General features: G+C 39.5%; 1 protein-coding gene across 1 annotated transcript in view; it reads right to left on the bottom strand.

Moving 5' to 3' along the window:
- Window positions 1-22,160, bottom strand: part of Babam2 (BRISC and BRCA1 A complex member 2) — a 384,291-nt gene that overhangs the window by 162,544 nt on the left and 199,587 nt on the right. Inside the window, exon 7 of the mRNA XM_051181825.1 lies at window positions 5,075-5,184. Coding sequence (XP_051037782.1) covers window positions 5,075-5,184 — 110 coding nt within the window. The remainder of the gene's footprint in view (window positions 1-5,074; window positions 5,185-22,160) is intronic.

Raw genomic sequence — 22,160 nt, 5'->3', positions numbered from 1 at the left:
AACCACTCCCATGTACTGGCTGGAGACAAGACAAGGGCACACACCTTTCCGAGATGAGCACTATGTTGTCTCAGGTGCCCATTTCCCCTTTCATTTCACTGCGGGAACTGCCAAGAGTCTGGGACCGAGGGGAAGGCACAGCACATTTAATGCCAGCTCTGATGATGTAACCCTTAACATCCACAGCTTCTCTGCCAGGAAAAAGCAAGGCAACTGGTTTAGAAACTATTTTTTCCCTTCTCTAATATGCAACCAAAATCTAATATTTTGCATTTCTGACCACTGGCCAATCCTCCACGTCATCCTCGCCCTCATCCTTCTTTTTGCACAATTCACACTGGCTCCATTTTTTCAATGAGCAGAGTCTAAATCAAAGGATTGGTTTTGATTCCTTGGAAAACAAATGTATATAGTACATGCAATATGTTTATTTCATAAATGTCCCTCATGCATGAAGAACACAAAGTTCTTCTCAGAAGTGTTTATTCTTCAAGCTATATGCATGCACAGTGGGAGGCTTGAAAACAATAGGCATCTCCACACCATGAGGGTATGCAAACCATGTGTGATGGGCTGACAAAGGCACCAGGCAACTACTCCTGGGTCCTGGAAAAACACAGATTTCAGCATCATAAAACCATAATGCACTTGGGAGTTTTTGACCGATGTATCTGACAGATGTTCCTTTTTGTGAGGATTGTCTAATTTGGGGACATTTGGTACTCATATTGTTAAAATCTTTAGAGTATAACAAATTGATCCCTTTTCCTTTACGTGATGACAACACCCTAACTAGTATTTTTCTCTATTTCTGGGACTAGTTAATATCCTTGTCTACTGCATAGACAAGCTGGGACAGAGTGATAATAGCCAGACAGGTCTGGAATTTCCCTTTGCCTATGCACTGGGAGGTGGAGAAGCTAGACTTCTTTTGCCCATTTTTAAATAATGTATAATGGGCTCTTGGTCTCCTGGAGCTCGTGTCTATGAGATACCCTGCATGTGGCTTGAAATGTCTCAGAAAGCACCACAGCAGAAACCGAAAGGAATAGACCCTCAGCTAGACAACAGCCAGCTGAGAGTTGGCTGGGTAACACAAAATATAGGTAGCAAATGAAAGCTGAACCCAATGTCCAAGATAATACTAATCCCCTTCACACAGTTCTGAAAACTTATCCTATGGCTATCGCCTTCCTGAAATGCCATCATTCCTCTTTTATATTCGAAACTCTGCAAGAATTAGCTGGATAAAACAGTCCCCTTTATCCATGAGGGATATGCTCTAGGATGCTCAGCAGATGCCTCAAACCACAGAGAGTACTGAATCATAAACACCCTGGGTTTTGCTATATATGTACTTAGTTATGACAAAGTTTAATTTATAAAAATAGAGTGTAACATTAACAATAACCACAATGAAACAGAACAGAACAATAGCAACTTTTACAGTCTTATGTACAAGAGAAAACTATCACAGGTTTCTCGTCCTTCACAATTTCATGGAACAACAAGATCTGCTTACTGTAGAACTGAGTGAACTGAATGGCCTCAAACTTACAAACATCCTCCTCCTGCCTCTGCCTCCCAAGTTCTGGGATTTCAACATATGTGTTACAATGCTCAGCCACTGTGCCCAGCCCGCAAATTGAAAACATTCACCTCTCCACTTTAAGTGAAATCACTTTACGCTAGCCAGGGCTTCTCGTTTGCATGTCTGAATTACCAGCACCATTATTCTTACACTTTGCGCTATTATTAAGTAAAAAAAAAGGGTTTCCTGAACACAGCTAATGTGAAACCATGACAGCCAATCTGATAAGATATCTACTAATGACTAATAGGTAGGGAGCATTTACAGCATAGAAAAACTGGACAAACAGGCAACTCCTATCCCCAGCAAGATGGAGCAGGACCACATAAGACTTAAGGCTTCTCAAGATGGTGCACAAATTAAAACTTATGAATTGTTTATTTCTAAACTTTTCTTATTAATATTTTCAGTGGATTGTGCAACTATATGCAACTATAAATAATGATTCAGGGAACTACTGAAATCAGTTTAACAAATGTGTAAACCCTCACAGAGATATACCTAAAGTTCACCATCTTTCATTTTAACCCTTCTCTAAAATTCGTGTTGAAAACTTCTACTTGAAGATGTAGTTATGTTTGACTGTTTGCTTTAGTGTTAGAACTGTAGTTGCATTAGGTCAATTTGTATTAACCAGGAAAAATGTTAAAGTTTTCAGAATAGCTATTCCAATTTGGGGGTGAGAATTACATACTAACTTATAAGACTCAAAAATTAAGCCATCATTGTTCAAGGCACTATGGGATGGTACACTTATCCAGCAATCTGAGGAGCATGCAGCTCAGCAAAGGATTAAAGAAATGCACATCATGTGGAAGTAGATGGTAAGATGAAGACAAAGTGTGATGGGGAGGGTATACCATTCAGAGGCAGTGTTGGGGCATTTGAACAAAGCCATAGAACACTTGTATCTTCCCAGCATGGGAAGACTACTACACTGTGTCCAAAAGGAACAGCTTTAGACACCAAAGGCATGGTAGCAGGAGTGAGAAGCTGAGAACCCTTCAGCTGAGAAGACACACTAAGCGGGGGAACAACAGGACAGCGATGGGAAAGACATGCTACAGCTAGCCCTCCACATAGGGAGAGGCACACTGAAAGCTGGACTTCTGTTTATTTGTTTGGCTTTGAGATGGGCCTCTCTGTGTAGCTCTGGCTAGTCTGGAACTCATTCTGTAGACTGGGCTGACCACAAACTCACAGAAATCTGCCTGCCTCTGCCTCCACAGTTCTTGGATTAAAGGCATAATCCTTTAGGCCCGGCCTAAAGCTGGGTTTTAGAAATAGGGAAAGTGACTTCAAATTGCCTTTCCTTATTCAATTGTTCAACCACATCTCGGGTCTTTAGAATAAGGATATTTTATTAGCAAGCTTCCTTGCAAAGTAAACACAGACAAAGAAATATCCTGGCTTCAGTTCAGAAGAACAAGTCTTTCTAGTTAGGCTCAGTGGCACAGGCCGGCAATCTCAGCAATTCAGGAGCTGAAATAGGAGGATTTCCAAGTTCAAGGCCAGCTTAAGCTTCATTAAGACCAGCCTGGGGAATTTAGTGAGAAAAGATTGCTAACTAAACAGTAAACACTGGACTGGAGATACAATTCAACAGCAGAACATTGGCATAACTTATGTGAGACCCTACATTCCACCATCAACATTCTTCTAAGAGGGCAATTATCTGCCTATGGGTAACTAACATGCTCATCTCTCAGACATCTTGGGATGATTTTCTCTAACTTTCTCATCAAAACAACTGAATTTAGTTCATGCTGATGGTCTATAACCAGTGCATGCTCACTCCATACTATTCTTTCCACTTCTCCTCTGACTCTTTCCTGTCACCTACCCACTCAATCATTTGCCATGAACCCTCATCGAAAATAACAGCATGAATAGCTACTATTTGGTAGGGGTTGCTCCAGTGCTAGGCTCTAAACCTAATGCCCTATGAACAGTAGTTACTATAATTCTAAAAATAACATTACTAAATAGGTACTAATATTTGTATCTTATGAAGAAATAAGATCCAAGGTGTTCAGACTTCACTATTTGCTAACACCAGAATTTGGGTGTATGCATCTCTGTTTGACCCTGGAACTTCTCTCTTTTATACTGTGTTGTTGCCTCCAGCTTACGACCTTTTATTCACACAGGTCAGTATTTTAAGTTTAAATTCATGCATTGGGCAGAACAAAATACAGTCTTACTACTATAAAACCCCACTCTAGCTGTTATTAGAGATACATAAATAAACGAGAGAATGTCTGTACATTACTGATTTTCACAATCTCTCACATTCGGGTATAAGCAGCTGTATCATATCAATTTGTTAAGATGGGGTGTCCATGACTCATAACTTAGAGCAACTGAGGTCAGAGAACATGAAAACGGCTCAGTATATTAATGTCAGACAACAACCACATCTACTCTCAGACAGAAATCTGCCAACCCTGACTAAATGACCTACAGAGAACTTTAATAATGTATTTCAGTCAGAACCTGTAAGAATTTCTCTGTTGATGAAAAAATGTGTCTCTTCAGAAGATCCCAACCAAATCTGTTTATGATCCATTTTCAATGGACCTCGGCATCCTTTGAAGTGTAATAAACTGCTAAAGCATTAAGCAACAATAAGCTCATTGTAAAGTAAGCCTTTATAAAACTCACTACTAATGAGAAAAGATACTTGGTTAGACACAAGTATGATAGCAAACTGTTTTTACTATGTGACCGGACATTGTATAAAACCACACAGAGCTATTTAAACAAAGAACAAACTCAAACATCATCATTTAAAACCATCTACTTTTATTATTCCCTTCATCAGCTTCTGATTAACTTTTTGCTTAATGTCTTAAAGAAACTGGTTATACTTTCACAGATAAGTCTGACAGTTTCAAATATACAAGTTAAGTCAGATATTATTCAGCAGACTACAAACAACTATGACTTGCAAACCCTGGGGGACACCCTGAGTGAGTGACAATTTAGACTTGCTATACCTATAGTTGTCTCAAAGATTCATAGGCACAATACAGAGACCATAAAGTGCATGAAAAAGATTCACTAGAAGATTAATTACACTTGTAAACACTATCTTCATGTACTTTGCCACCAAAACTTTCAATCCAGAGCTGCAGAAACAGCTTAGCAGTTAAGAGTATTGGCTACTCTTGCAGATGACCTGGTTCAGATCCCAGTACCCACATGGTGCAGCTCACAACTACCTGTAACTCGAGTTCTAAAGGACCTGATACTCTCTCTTCTGGCCTCCGTTGATCTATCCATCCAAGTAGTGCACTTATACTCAGGACTCTGACCACACCAAAAAAAAAAAAAAAAAACCTTTGAAAAGAAATTTCTCAATAAACAAATCTCTGAGAAAAGAAAACTAAAAAAATTTAAGAGTTCACATTTCATAAAAGGAAGAGTGAGACACACAGCTTACTAAGTAGAAGCATCTAGCTCAATGACAGTGACACTTACTGCTCAATTCGGGGTGACAAGTACAACTTGGGGTACACTTGGGTAGCTTCAGTATCCTCAAAACTGACAGAAAGGAGGGCCACATCTTCTCCGGGGTCTTCGTTTACATCCTTAGAAAGGAAGTGAAAAACAAAATGAGCACCTGTTCTCTGAACACTTGGTTTTTTGAGACAGGCTCAGGCTGGCCTTCCTGCCTCCCAAAAGCCAGGGTCACAGCCTATATCATCATGCCCAGCTTACTCTAGAATCTTATCAGTGATGAGCTCACAACTACTGGCATGAAACCATGGTTGTGAGTTGTCTTCATTCAACCAAATGGCCCAGCATACCCTTCCTCACTCCTCAGGGGAGTTAAACTTCTTGACTGAAGCCTACCACAATAAGGCACACAGCCCTCAAAAATTTAGCTTGTTCCCATATCCCCAGTGAAACAAGGAAATGAATGTGATGGTAACAAATTAGGCAAAAGCATAGTTAACACATTAAGTAATCATATTGCTAAAAACATAATTTATATCCTAAAGTACCAGCAAAATGTTAAAATATGGTTCAATAACCTCATTATACCTACCTTTATAGTATAAGTTATTTAAATAGAAAAAAATCCAGAGGAAATACATTCCCATGAAGCATAAAGTATGCCAGCTACTATATAAACAAAAGGCTGGGTGGAGGGGTCAGTGCATATCTATGTTAACCAAGTGATGATTTATTTGGAAACTGCTACACATACTCATCACATATGTCCAGTTATGACAATGTTTGAAGCAAATTTCCCATTAATCTAAGAATTATAACTACTGATCAATCAACCTATCAGAGGACACCTTGAGGTTAATAGTAAACTGAATCAATAAGAATTAAATACCAGACTCACAACTAAATGTCAGAACTAAATTCAATGAAGTGTTAATGATACATGGATGAAGTGTACTTAATCAAAATTGGGAACTTTTAACTACATGTATGTGCTTTATGATTATTGCCAAGTACCAAGTTGTCTGCCAGAGTTCTGAATAAAATGCTGAATCAAAGTATGTCTAAAGCATAATCTGATACACATCATTTCCATAACCCCTAGTAACCTGCCAGTGTCTCCAAGTCAAGAACAGAACCTGAAACACTAGAAGTGAATATTGTTCTCATGTTGGAAATGGTAAAAAGTGATCTGTAATTCTCAATCAGTTCACAGGTCCTGGGTGCAGGGGACTCAAACAAACAAGGAAGGAGTCCCAGCTTAGGCTTGAACTGTGTGTGAGCATTGAGAGCCTCAGGCAGGGGCCTCCATCTGTCCAAACCCACTCCCTGAATCTTGGGAAGCTAGTCAACACACATACTGCTCAGCTTGGATATCTTCAGCATCCTTGCCTAGTTTCTTACTGTGCCAGTAAGATACATATGTGTGACATGTATACATGGGGACAAGGAGCATTGAGCCTCTCCCTTATTTTACAAATAAAAATTAAGAGAAATAAGAAGCAAGGATTAGGTAGGAACATGGAGTTGTCACTTGCTGCAGCCATCTCCATGGCGAGGCTTTCCACTGCCTGGGTTTTGGCCCCCATGTCCTACATCTACTGTTACAGAATTGCTCGCTGGCCTGGCACACAGTGCACACACCTAAGTGCCCTGGCTGCATGCATGAGAGGAGGAGCTACATGGAGAAGCACATCAACAAGGACTTAGTCTCAAGGCTGTTCCAAGGACCAGTCCTTTGCTTCCAAGGTCAGAATGGGGTCTATAAAAGAATGCTGCAAATTCCAAACCAGGGTGAACAAGACCCAGTCAAGACGGCAGTGGTGTGATTTAAAGGGCGCCCCTCCCTCCCTCCCCTGCCTCTGCCTCACAGAGGCTGCAACCTTACTGTCCTATACCAGCTATACCAGGGACTCCACCATAACTAGGAAACACCAGAGACTGGGACTGGAGAGCACACAGCTCTCAGTGTCTGTGATCAAAGGCCTCTGGGGCACTTGTAGTGTGGGAAAATGAGAAGAACTGTAAAATGTATGGTCTTCATGGGAGCAGAGTTTTCTGCTGAGCCGCATGGCCTGCTCCAGATAAAATACAGATAACAGTAGAAGGTGGGGGATGATCATGTTGGACTCTATGTTAGCTCAGTGCAACTAAGAGAGGGAGATACAAAAATTTTGACAAAAAGGAAAAGGGTTCTAAACAGGCAATAACCAAAGTTTAATTCAAAGTCAAATGCAAAGTTCATCCAAGGTATTTCAAGCAGAGCTTGTCCACAGGGCATGTACGAGCTCACGATGTCTTGGTCCTAACATACAACTTGCATACCTTGTACTATATATGCCATCACACCATACATACCAAGAAATGTGTCCTGAAATGCCTAGGCTCAGAACTTGAGACACTATATGCTATGAACTATAGTGTTTTTAAACAAACACAAGATTTAATTACAAAAACAATGACTTTTTCTACAACATTCCTCAGCAAGTATTTTGGGATTCTACTGAGTTATAATGTTTGATTTTAAGAACTGTTGTTTGGCCGCCTATCTCTGCAGGTCCACTCGGAGTTCCTGTGAGCAAGATCCTTGACCCCCAAATCCAGGCCCCTGCCAAAGAACGAGTTCTCAGCGGGAGAGCGCCAGTTTCCAGTGAGATCCCACTACCCTGCAAAACCTTCTCAAGTTCAAGCTCACTCCTCGTCCTCTTCTGCCAGCTATTGGCCAGAGCTATTGGCCAGTGGACCACTGTGAGTACCTGCTGGCATCTTCTTCTGGATCCTCATCCTTGACCCCATCCCTGGATCCCTGTCTGCGGAGAAACCTCCTAGAGAGCTTGGACTGACACAGAGCTACAGATATTGAATCTCAGATCCACATAAGCCCATCGGGGAAGTACCATAGAGAGAGGGAGAGACCCCACCAACACCTACTGGAAGAAACTATGGGAAGAAAGCAATACAAGAGAACACCTAACAACAGAAAGACAAACATGACACCACCAGAATCTAGGGAATCTACACCAACTAGAATGGAACACAACAACAAAGCAGAGGAAGCAGAAGGGTACGACTTAAAAATCACCATCATAAAAATGATAGAGGCCCTCAAAGAAGATGTGAGAAAATCCCTTAAAGAAATGGAGGGAAAAACAAACAAAAAAGTGGAAGAAATGAACAAATTCCTTAAGGAAAGTACAGAAAGCCAAGAAAAAACAATTAACCAGGTGAAGGAAATGGTTCAAGACTTGAAAACTGAAATTGAGAAAATAAAGGCAACACAAACGGAAGGAAGGCTGGAAATTGAAAAGCTGGGCAAAAAATCGGCAACTACGGACACAAGCATAACCAATAGAATTCAAGAGATGGAAGAGAGAATCTCAGGCGCAGAAGATAAACTAGAAGAAATAGATTCATCGACCAAAGAAAATCATAAATCCAACAAATCCTTAACACAAAACATCCAGGAAATGTGGGACACCATGAAAAGGCCAAACCTAAGAATAATAGGCATAGACGAAGGTGAGGAAGCCCAGCTCAAAGGTGCTGAAAACATATTCAACAAAATCATTGAGGAAAACTTTCCAAATCTGAAGAAGGACATGCCCATGAAAGTACAAGAAGCATACCAAACCCCAAATAGACTGGACCAAAGAAAACATATAATAATCAAAACACCTAGCATATTAACAAGAATATTAATATAACAAAGAATAAAGAAAGAATATTAAGAGCAGCGAAGGAAAAAGGACAGGTAACATATAAAGGCAGACCTATCAAAATTACACCTGACTTCTCCATGGAAACCCTCAAGGCCAGAAGGTCCTGGATAGATGTTCTAAAAGTATTAAGAGAACACGGATGCCAGCCTAGGCTACTATACCCAGCAAAACTCTCAATCAATATAGATGGAGAAAACAAGATATTTAATGACAAAACCAGATTTTCCCAATACATATCTACAAATCCAGCCCTACAGAAAGTATTGGAAGGAAAACTCCAACCCAAGGAAGGTAACTACGCCCACAAAAAATGTAGGCAACAGATAATCCAACTACACCAGAAACCTAGGGTGAAGCAGAACAAATATATTCACAATACCACTGCCAACAACAAACCTAAATCAAACAAGCATCAACAATCAATGGACCTTACTCACCCTCAACATTAATGGTCTTAACTCACCTATAAAAAGACACAGGCTAACAGAATGGATACGAAGACAGAATCCATCCTTCTGCTGCATACAAGAAACACATCTTAGCTCCAAAGATAGACATTACCTCAGGGTAAAGGGTTGGGAAAGGATTTTCCAATCAAATGGAAATAAGAAGCAAGCAGGCGTAGCTATCCTAATATCTAACAAGTTAGACTTCAAACCAAAATTAATCAAAAGAGATGAAGACGGTCATTTCATATTCATCTCAGGAGAAATCCATCAACACAAAGTCTCAATTCTGAACATCTATGCCCCTAATATAAAGTCACCCACATTCGTAAAAGAAACACTACTAAAACTCAAACCTCATATAAAACCTCACACACTTATAGTGGGAGACTTCAATACACCACTCTCAACACTAGACAGGACCACAAATCAGAAACTCAACAAAGAAACAAAAGAATTAACAGAAGTTATGTCTCAACTGGGGTTAACAGACATCTATAGAACATTCCATCCAAAGACAAAAGAATATACCTTCTTCTCTGCTCCACATGGAACCTTCTCTAAAATCGACCACATACTAGGTGACATAACAAACCTCATCAGATACAAGAGAATAGGAATAGTCCCCTGTATCTTATCGGACCACCATGCTTTAAAATTGGAATTCAACAACAACACAAATAACAGAAAACCTGCAAACTCATGGAAACTGAATAATGTGCAATTACACCACTCCTGGGTCAAAGAAGAAATAAAGAAAGAAATTAAAGACTTTCTAATATTCAACGAGAATGAGGATACAACATACCTGAACTTATGGGACACCTTGAAAGCAATGCGACGAGGGAAGTTCATTGCACTAAGTGCCCATATGAAGAAAACAGAGGATAGTCACATAAGAGAATTAACAGCCCAACTTAAAACCTTAGAACAGAGAGAAGCGAATTCACCCCGCAGGAGTAGACGCCAGGAAATAATCAACTTGAGGGCTGAAATCAACAAAATAGAAACCAGGAAAACAATACAAAAAAAATCAGTGCAACAGAGTTGGTTTTTTGAGAAAATCAACAAGATAGACAAACCTTTATCCAAATTAACAAAAAGCAGAGACAGAACATACAAATTAACAAAATCAGAAACGAAATGGGGAACATAACAACAGACACAGAGGAAATCCAGACAATTTTCAGGTCATACTTTGAAAATCTGTATTCCACAAAAATTGAAAATTCAAAGGAAATGGACAAGTTTCTGGATAACTATCACTTACCAAAATTAAATCAAGAACAGACAAACAACTTAAATAGACCTATAACCCGCAATGAAATAGAAGCAGTCATCAAAAGCCTTCCAATGAAAAAAAGTCCAGGGCCAGATGGATTCAGTGCAGAATTCTACCAGACATTCAAGGAAGAACTAATACCACTACTCCTCAAACTGTTCCACAAGATAGAAACAGAAGGTTCATTGCCAAACTCTTTTTATGAGGCCACAATAACTTTGGTACCCAAACCTCACAAAGACACAACTAAGAAAGAAAACTACAGACCAATATCCCTGATGAACATCGATGCAAAACTACTCAATAAAATACTGGCAAACCGAATTCAAGAATACATCAGAGAAATCCTCCACCATGATCAAGTAGGCTTCATCCCTGGAATGCAGGGATGGTTTAACATACAAAAATCTATCAATGTGATCCACCATATAAACAAACTGAAAAAGAAAAACCATATGATTATCTCCCTAGATGCGGAAAAAGCCTTCGACAAAATTCATGATAAACATCCTTTCATGATAAAGGTATTGGAGAGGTCAGGGATAACAGGAACATACCTAAACATAATAAGAGCAATATACAGCAAACCAACTGCCAACATCAAACTGAAAGGAGAGAAACTTAAGCCAATTCCTCTAAAATCAGGAACAAGACAAGGCTGCCCTCTTTCTCCATATCTCTTCAATATCGTAATAGAAGTTCTAGCTAATGCTATAAGACAACAAAAGGAGATCAAAGGCATCCAAATTGGAAAGGAAGAAGTCAAACTGCCTCCATTTGCAGATGATATGATAGTTTACATAAGCGACCCAATAAACTCCACCAGGGAACTCCTACAGCTGATAAACACCTTCAGCAAACTAGCAGGATACAAGATAAACTCAAAAAAATCAGTAGCCCTATTTTTTTTTCAGACGACAAAGAGGCAGAGAAAGAAATCAGAGAAACATCACCCTTTACAATAGCCACAAGCAACATAAAGCATCTTGGTGTAACGCTTACCAAACAAGTAAAAGACCTATATAATAAGAACTTTGTGACGCTAAAGAAAGAAATTAAAGAAGATACCAGAAAATGGAAAGATCTCCCATGCCCTTGGTTAGGTAGGATAAACATAGTAAAAATGGCAATCTTACCAAAAGCAATCTACAGATTCAATGCAATCCCCACTAAAATCCCACCACAATTCTTCACCGACCTTGAAAGGATAATAATCAACTTTATATGGAAAAATAAAAGACCCAGGATAGCCAAAACAACCCTATACAATAAAAGAACGTCAGGAGGCATCACCATTCCTGACTTTAAGCTCTACTACAGAGCTATAGTTCTGAAAACAGCCTGGCATTGGCATAAAAATAGACAGGTAGAACAATGGAATCGAATTGAAAATCCTGATATTAATCCACGCACCTATGAACACCTGATTTTTGACAAAACAACTAAAATTATACAATGGGGCAAGGACAGCATCTTCAACAAATGGTGCTGGCACAATTGGATGAGGGTGTGTAGAAGACTGCAGATAGACCCATGTTTGTCGCCATGCACAAAACTCAAGTCCAAATGGATCAAAGACCTCAACATCAATCCAGCCACATTGAACCTCTTAGAAGAGAAAGTAGGAGGTACCCTTGAACTAATTGGTATAGGAGACCGCTTCTTGAACATAACTCCAGGGGCACAGACACTGAAAGAAACAATTAATAAATGGGACCTCTTCAAACTTAGAAGCTTCTGTAAGGCAAAGGACACAGTGGACAAGACCAAATGGCAGCCCACAGACTGGGAAAAGATTTTCACTAATCCTATATTCGACAAAGGGCTGATCTCCAAAATACACAAAGAACTCGGGAAACTAGTCAACAAAACACCAAATAACCCTATTAAAAAATGGGGTACAGAACTGAAGAAAGAATTCTCAATGGAGGAAATCAAAAAGGCTGAAAGACACTTAAGAAAATGCTCCACATCCTTAGCTATCAAGGAAATGCAAATCCAAACAACTCTGAGATACCATCTTACCCCTGCCAGAATGGCTAAAATTAGAAACATCAATGATGACTCATGTTGGAGAGGATGTGGAGAAAGGGGAACACTCCTCCACTGCTGGTGGGAGTGCAAACTCATACAGCCATTTTGGAGATCAGTATGGCGGTTACTCAGGAAAATGGGAATTAGTTTACCACAGGACCCAGCAATCCCCCCTCTTAGGCATATACCCAAAGGATTCACATCCATGCAACAAAGACATCTGTTCAACTATGTTCATAGCAGCACTATTTGTAATAGCAAGAACCTGGAAGCAACCTAGATGCCCCTCAATTGAAGAATGGTTAATGAAGATGTGGCACATCTACACAATGGAATACTACTCTGCAGAAAAAAATAATGGTATCTTGAAATTCGCAGGCAAGTGGATGGCACTTGAAGAAACCATCCTGAATGAGGTAACCCAGTCACAAAAAGAGGAACACAGTATGTATTCACTCATATATGGATTTTAGAACTAGATCAAATGATCACCAGCCTATAAATCACACCACCAGAGGAACTAGGATACAAGGTGTATTCTAAGAGATTCATATAAAGTCCCTCACAGAACTGGGAAGGGACAAGTCCCCCAGAGCTCAGGTGAAGTGGGGGAGGACAGCGAATGGAGAGAGAAGTAAGAGAAAATGAGGGGGAGGAGAGGAAGGCATGTGGGACCAGGAGGATTGAGCCTGGTTAGGAATGGAAAATAGGAAAGAGAGAGAGACAGAGACAAAGAGAGAGAACACAAAGAAAGGTCGAGAGAACTACAAGACTGCTCCCAACTAATAATCTCAGCTTCCGTGGAAAGGCTATCATAAATGCCCTTCCCGGAGAGTGAGATCAACAACTAACTTCTCCATGGAGCCCTCAACTAATGCCTGTTGAAAATAGGAGCAAACACCCATACATAAACACTGAGTCGAACTAGAACCCAGAAGCAAATGGAGAGGACAAGACCATGCAGTAGAAGCACATAGAGACAGCTTACCTGAACAAGGAGGAGTTAAGGGCCACTAGACTGATAGCTGGGAAGCCAGCATGGGACTGACTCAGGCCCTCCTGAATATGGGTCTCAGCCAGAAGGTCTGAGCAGTCTAAGAGACCTCAGACAGTGGAGCCAGGATGTATCCCTGGTGCACAAAAGGACTTTGCAAACACATCCCCCATGGAGGGATAACTGCCTTAATCTAGAGACAGGAGAGAAGCCCTAGTCCCTACTTCACAGGACCTGTCAGATCTACATGACCCCAACTGGATGGCATTCCCCTACATATGGATTTGTGGTGGGGGGATGGGAGGGGAGGGTGTTTAGAGTGCATGTGAGAGGGCAGAGAAGGTAAAAGGAAGGTAAGGAGGAAGGGAGGGCTGGGGGGGAGGGAGGGAGAGGGAACTGGGATCGACATGTAAAATATTATTTAAAAAAAAAAAAATGCTTTGACTCCAAAATTTAACTTGAAGAACAAGTCACTGGGGAAAAGGATTTCTATTTTTGTTTCCACAGAAAATGAAAAGATGTGGATTCCTTCCAGACTAATGTGGTTTGATCACACCAGACCGCCTGAAACAGAGTACAAGGTGATCCTACATTCAAAACAGCTGGACAAAACAGCCCTACAGACTACAGCCAGGATATCTGAATCTTCTTCGAATCCCCCAAGACAGCGCCCCTTGCCAGCAGGAAGTAGTTTGGAAAGAACGACGCCCAAATTCCCAAATATTGTGTATAAATGTTTGTTTTCATTTCATTGGACTTTGTTATATAAAATTAAATAAAAAAAAGTAAAAAAAAAAAAAGAACTGTTGTTTGAATTGCTGACTTGAGTTTCATTAAAAAAAAAAAAAAAGCCTCAATTAATTTGGTTTGGGGTTAAGAGAATTTTCAACAATTCTAAATTGGCCCTAAACACATTCCTGTCATTTTTTTGCCTTGTATTATGTAAACAAAGACACAGTCTCAACATGGAAAGTGATAGAATCAAAATAAAATGACCATCAACTCAAATATTCACCCAAGACTTAGTTCTTTTTTGTTTGTTTGTTTGTTTGTTTGGGTTTTTGGTTTTTGAGACAGGGTTTCTCTGTGTAGACTTAGCTGGCCTGGAACTCACTCTGTAGACCAGGTTGGCCTTGACCTCACAAATAATCTGCCTGCCTCTGCTTCTCCAGTGCTGGGACTAAAGGTGTGCACCATTACTGCCCATTATTTATTTCTTTATGTAAAAATAAGCAAGTGCATCAAGTCACCAGTATGCAAATTTGCTTTTGATTTAAGAACGTGGTAAAATTACATGTCTATCAAAACTTTCTTTGAAACACATTTCCTTGAGACATCAAGTTTGATGCATGTACATATTTTTTTATAGCTTTATAACAGGGTTGTATAAAAAGTTATCAGGTAAATAGGCCCCATGAGTGGAAAGAGTTTAAAAAGCCCTGCACTCACCACTAATATAACCTAGGATGTGGTGGTTCAGTACATGGCCTTCGCAGGACCCTTAACACAGTGAGCTTCAGCTCGTCTGCTTTCTCATACCTCTTCACAGGGATGGCCACTACCTCCAAAGGCTGTCTGTCCTCTCATGTTCTTCCTTTATAATGGTTCTGAACTTCTGCCTCGGGCTTTTGGCCCTTCCATTTTCATCTTTTTCTTTTTAAGTTCTTAATTTTTTTTGTTTGGTTTTATACTTAAAAAAAATTAGGCTTTTTTTATTTTTTTTAAACAAGCCCATATAGAAATTTATTTTAAAATTAGTTCTTCTGTTCCTACCCTACCATTTATTTTTCAAAGTAATCAGTATTAACAGTGTTGACTTAGCTTTCCAGCACTCTTAAACACACACACACACACACACACCTCTTTAACCTTCTGTTTTGTTTTCCCTTGTGGGATCCTATTACACATATCACTCTACTAATTGCTTTTCAAATAGCCACATACTATTTGCCAGCATGCATATATCTCTTATTTAACCATTCCTTACAGTTCTTAGCCATTTAAAATGCTTTGATATATCTTAGATATGTGTATATAGTCTTTAGTAGTGAGATGTCTATTTTGTAATAGATAACTAACACTAAGTTTAAAGGCCATTGAATACCTTATATTTCAGTAGAATTTAATGGATTTTTTTTTAACTCAATAATATTTAGAAACACATATTTGGGCCAACACATATCCGCAATGGTGTGAGAGAGCCTGTTTCCTTCACAGTAACTTGGTAACATTACCATCACTCTCTCATTCCTTTTAAATTAGTATTGGCACTTTGATAGCTGAAGACAGTATCCCAATTTAGAATCAGTGTCATGCTGAAGCAACTTTCCACTTGTTTCTTGGGCATTCATATTTCTTCTGTATAATGTAAGTCCACTGTGGGTACGTCTTTAAGGCACTCAGATCTTTTTTGTTTGCTAATTTTATTAACCCTCTCCCATAACATGTGTTATAAATATTTTATCTCATTCTAGCTTTGGGCATTTATTTTGAGGCTCTTCTACCATCACAGAAAATTTTAGATATTTATACAAATGAAATTAAGTCTAGTCAATAACATATCACTGTAGCTGTAGTTTTTCATTTAATGCTTTATTTCTTTCAGGTAGGATTGTAATTCCTCTAGAATATATTTTAGGCATCATGGCATGAGGAAACATGACTTGCTGCTTGTTTGCTTGCCTGCTTTACTCAAACTTAGGGAGAAGGCAGGAGGGACAGGAAGTGGTGAGAGGAAGGTGGTCGCAAAGTGCAGTACAAACCCCATGTTTGCTGACCATGCAAGCTGAAGACTAACAAATTCGAATTCCTACCTTTTGTTCTCGACATCTGTTGATAACTTTTGGAACCTACTTTTCGGCAGTTGCTATTAGCAGTGAAATCTGGAGACCAAGTGCTGACCCATGCCCCACCCCTTACAACAAAGTTCTATGGGTACTGATTGATGGTTTTAACAGCAGAGCCCAGGTTGGAAGTCTAAACTTTCTTAAGTCTCCTTGTTCTTTTAAAGAAAGTAAAATATTCAACATGGAATACTCTTTTGTATAAAATAAGGGATGAAACTTAGAAAAAAATACTTAGGGTACTCAACAAATAGAAACAACCTAATTATATAACTCTAATCCTTAGAGAATATCTAATACCAAAGCAATTTTCTTTTTCATTATCATTCAAATAAATAATACAAATGCTTGAAGAAAATCCTTCAAAAGCATAACTCTAGATTACATGGTCAACCCTTGAATCTGACAGCCTGGAGTAAAAGTGCCAGAGACACTGATCCAGTTGTTTCTAATTTATCTTCTGAACTACTGCAATGTTTTTCTCTTCTTGGTAAGACACTCAGATTTTCCTTGAACTGGCATTTGACTCCTAATAGATAACTAGGTTTGCTTTCGGGGTGCTTAAATAAGCCCAAAAAGTTCCAAAAATACAAATCTACACAGTGCTGTTTCCAGTCTCTCCAATTCTAACAGGCTTGTACATGTGTTCCCTCCCATCTGGGAAATTAGAAAAGAGGCTCTTGTACCATGGTTCTCAGAAGCTAGCATTACAGATGATTATTGCAACCACTAATGGCAGCATTTGGACAACAGGGGATGATTAAAACATAGTAAGGGACACTTTAAAATGTACAACTATACATTTTCAGGGCTTCTGTCTGCGCCATTTGAAACTGCCACAGGCTAAAATGGGAGGGAAAGACGCCAAATCTGCTAAAACTTCAGAATGTTGCCTTCTTCCTCCACAAAAGTGTGTCAGGCACTCACATGTACATGGCAAATCAATAATAGCTGTGATGTTCTGCTGAGCCCCCAAAGTGCCTTTGACTCAGCCTTTGATTGTAACAGAAAGGGGTACCTGATATTTATGATGAATATTTATAATAAGCCAGTTCTTGGGAGTCTTAAAAAAAAAAAAAAGCTTTTGCATCCCAGTTATGGAACATACCACATACTGAAAAACAGAACCAATTAATGCAGAGATAACAGAACAAGCAAATGAATGAAATTAACCACAGTGTTTGCTTTTCTAGTCTGAAAACTCTTGAGTTTCAGGCGCATTGTATAAAACTAAAGAGGAAGTCCCTTCAACTAGGAAGATCTTCAGTGTTTCTAAACTATAATCATTTATATTTATTAAAGAAAACTTGATTTTAAAAACTGGTACCAGTCAAGGCTGCATCGACTATATTGAGAAAATATTTCGTTTTAGGTCATGATTCACTTGCATGATTATTCTCAATTGAGGCTCTTCGCAAATATCAAAAGACTATAGAAAAAATAATAATTAACTCTGGAAATGAAAGTAAATACAAGTATAATTTATCATTATGTGGTACTTCTTTGATATGCTAATTTTTTAAAGACAGAAGCCATTAAACAAGTCCCTATATGTTAAAAAACATTAATGTCAATATGGGTACAAACTACCAATTAACTAATGGCTGACAGACATTAGCTGAACCAAAAATGTTATTAACTATGGGTCACATGAAAGGATTGAAAAAATAAAAAAGCCACCGTATTCTCAATTGAGAACCACTTACAACCAATCTATAAGTGTTACTAGCAAAACCAGCCTGTGGGCATAAGAGAATATAAGAAAGCTATTATATAGTATGTCAGAAATCTGGTTTGCACCATGTGAAGTGGTACTAAACCAGGATTCCTAGGGTGACCATAAAATGAAGGCTAAATATTGTTTATATGAAAGCTGTAAGGGTTTTGAGAAGCTACTAACAAATTAAACATTTCTAAAACAAAATCTTATTCAGAGACATCCTGAGAAGTTTGTAGCCAGATCTTCTGGTACCTAATGTAGATTCAGCACTCTCAGTGTACAAAATTTAAGATTTCTTTCAAATCAATTTTGTTTGTTTTGATTATGAGAGGGAAAGATTGATTGATAGATAAATAAATAAATAAATAAATAAATAAATAAATAAATAAATGAAATTCATAGAATGTCACAGATGTTAGAGAGTAAAGTTAAATCAGAGTAAAGGGATGAGGAGAAAATGAAAGTTTAATAATGGTGCTCAAAGAGAATCTAACAGAGGATTGGGGGTGGCCCTTTGTTACTTAAGACAGTGATTTAGAATACAAGGTCCTCCTGACTCACAGCGCTGCATATCAACATAAGGAATTCTGAGCAAGGTCTGACTTTGAAGTCTATTGGCATTAAGACACAAAACTGTATATGGTATGAATATGATTAAATATAAGCAGAAAGAACATGTAAGAAAAGGAAAATGATGTGCATAAGGCTTTGGTTACTCTGTTCCATGATGCATTAGGTATTTCTGAATTTAGGTCCCTTTCTCTTCATTCAAATGCCAGGAAATATGCAAGTGCCAGAGAAAGCTGCATAGTCAGAATGCAAACAGATCCAAAATGAAGATCAGAAAGCTGGGTGAAAGAGACATAGCTGGGTCTCCCTGTGCCTTGCCCCTGCTGCTGGCAGCTCCCCATCCTGAGATCCTTTCCACACATCAGAGGGCTGAAGCACTCACTGGGCTACAAATTCTGAAGACTCAGTTACAACTCATCTCCACCATGAGCTGATTTCTTTTTCAAAATGAGAGGAGTAGGGAGAGAGGAGCAGAGAGAGGCAGAGATATCTTATATAGGTGGGAGTATTTACCACAGTCACTTCTGATTAGTTTTGTCAAGTGAAAATGGATATACTATCCTGCCTAATCCAGATAAATTGGATCATTCTCCATTTATTTTTCTAGATTTTAACTAATACCTCTATACATCATTCCCCCCTCTCTGATATGCACATATGTATTCCTGAGTGTACATGGAGCTTTGAGAAGGACATCAGGTGTACTTTCTATCACCCTCCACCTTACTACTGCGAGACAGGGTCTTTTGCTGAACTGGAGCTCAGCTGGTAACCAGAAAGACTTAGGGACCCTCCTCTCTTCCCTGACCCCCACCCCTAGCCCATGCTGGTGCTATATATACTCAGACACAGCCACACCCTGATATAAAGGGGTAATGGCCATTTGAACCCAGGTCTTTTGCCTTGCTCAGTAAGCATGTTTACCTGCTAATCTATCTCCCCAGAACATTTTCTTCTCTTAGCTGCTATGTGTTTAATATCTTTAGTTCAAGCGAGCTGTGGGTTTGCCTGTTCTATTAATACTGATTCCGACTGTATTCTGACCCCTGGCCTCCCTAGGTCCCTTGCACCATGTTGCTTCATGAACTCCCTGACTGAGTAGAAATCTGTGCTAGTGATCGTTTATCACTAAACAGAACACCTGACAGAAACAACTCAGGAGGTGAAAGACTTACTTGGTTCAGTGATTTCAGGCTACGGTCGTATGGCTCTGTGTTTCTGAGCCTGGAATGAAGTGGTCTTCATGATGGGAGGCTGCTCATGGTGGGGGAGCAGGAGGGAGGGAGAGACAGAGACGGGCACAAGGACCAAGTATAGCCTTCAGAGACACACTCCCAGTCATCTACTTTCCCCTGCCACTTTCACTCCCTAAGCTACCAAAGTAAGCAGGCAAGGAAGCACCCAATATATGAGTCCTTTGGGAGTACTTCATATCAAAGTGTAACAAGACATTCCTTCCACTTTGTCATGTCTAATAATAATTTATTCAGTGTCAATAGTCAACCGTCATGTCCTTAGTTCTTTAACAATCTTATAAGGTAGGTTGGAGATGAAACTGAGGCTCAAAGAGATTAAATGGTGCACAGGAATTTTGATCTTATTTGTTGGCTTAGAACCTAGACTGAGAGATGATGTCATAACCCCCCGCCCAACTATCAGGCACAAAGAAGATGCAGTATCAGTGTCAGGGAAGGGAATTAAAACTCTGGACATCCATGTGAAGGAAAGGCAGCAATGGTTATTTAGTGTCTAAACACTGTATGCTCCAAAGGACCCTGAGCACCCATTTTTATTTCCTTATTACCCAGAGCAGGCAACCCTGCCTGAAACAAGCATTTTGTGGGTATTCAAAGTAGACAGAAATATGCAAGCATTGTGTATTTACTGTTTATTTTTGGAAACTAGAGAGAAAGAAATTAAGTCATGATAATATAAATAATAAAGGCTACAGAAGCCACACTGTCAAATAAAATACATTCATTTGACCATTACACAGACTCAAGGAAAGAGTGCTTCTCCAAGGGCACCATAACGCCAGCCTTGGTTGGGCGTCTGCTGCTCAGTGAAAATACAAAGTGCTGTCAGGTCAGAGAGTGATAACCAATGTTCCTGAAATAGCCAACTCTTCAAGACCTGTTGCCACCTGCCTGTGCCTTCCAAATGTGACACACTGAGTTCATGACTCTAGGAGTCAAAATCCAGAATGGGTTTAGGCTTTACCAAAAGTGTTTCTTGCCTCTTCTCTTGACAAAGGCCCCTGCACAGCTTTCATTTATGCAGAAATCTGCTTGTGAAGTTGTGTTCTCCCTTAACATGTTGGGTATAGCTGCTGTTTAGAAAACTAAACCCAAACACATGTTGTTCAAATAAATGGGAGGGGGTGGATCTTTTAAAATAACAGTGATAAAGATTTTCCAGGTCAATTACTGTCCCATCAGTAATTACACAGACCCACTCTTCTTTGGGCAGTCCCAAAGATCTACTCAACACCTGTGCAGTGCACCCTTCTCTCAGGAGGCTAGAAGAGGCTGGGTGAGGGTAGCCTTTGCCACAGCTGGGCTCTTGCTAGTAGCAAAAGGTGTTTCTTGATTCTGTAAACTTCAGGCTTTCCCCTATTCTCCAATAATTCTACTCTTCATGAATCTGACAAGACCTCTGGGTTTGTCTAAGGCATCAATTCCTGCAACTGTATAACAAGTTATATTGATTTGCAGTTTGGAGACCTCTGGAGTATGGTTTTATGTAGGTATATCCATACAAACCTTGAACCTGACTTTTATTTAAGAACCAAATAAAACAAATGAATGCAACAGTAAAACTTTATTTGGGCCTATACAGAACATATGTGAACACTAATTACCATGCCGCTATAACTTAAAGAAAGGCAGGGTTTTTTTTAAATTTAAATTCTTTATGCAGTGCTCTGTAAGTGACAGACTTAAGGGTCAGTTGATATGGTAGTTACTATGATGATCCTGCCTTACTTCTCTTCTCTTGAGAGACATCACTCTTAGCATGCCACTCCCAAGCCCAGTCCTTACAGCAGTACTGATGGAGACCACCACACAGCATACTATCTTCTTACACCTTGGGAACATCTGGTATGTCTAAGGTAAGACTGGCCCTTTCTTCAAGATTTCTAACTAAGTGTAAGCCAGCCACTCCAGAGAAGTAGAAGGAATCAGCAGCAACCATGTTTTCCACACATGAACAAGGCCAGGCTGCAATGGAGGAAAATGACAACAACTCACTCAGAGAAATGGAAAAGTGAGAGGCCAGTGTTGATAAACATTTGATCCTTTATTCCCTTGGGTCCATCCAGCTGTGTCCCTTTAATTTCTGTGGTTCGGCTATTCAGTCTACTCCTGGCTTTAGAAAGCTAATAAATTTCCCTAGATGCCTAAGTTGGTTTGAAGTGGTTTTCTTTGCTTATAATCCACATTTTTTAAAAATTATTGAACCGACTGATATAGATGATTCCATGGCAGATTTACAGAAGTGC

Source organism: Phodopus roborovskii, unplaced genomic scaffold (genome assembly GCF_943737965.1).
Source record: "Phodopus roborovskii unplaced genomic scaffold, PHOROB, whole genome shotgun sequence".
NCBI lineage: Eukaryota > Metazoa > Chordata > Mammalia > Rodentia > Cricetidae > Phodopus > Phodopus roborovskii.
The sequence above is the reverse complement of the archived record's forward strand: the minus strand, read 5'-3'. Positions and strand labels throughout refer to the sequence as shown.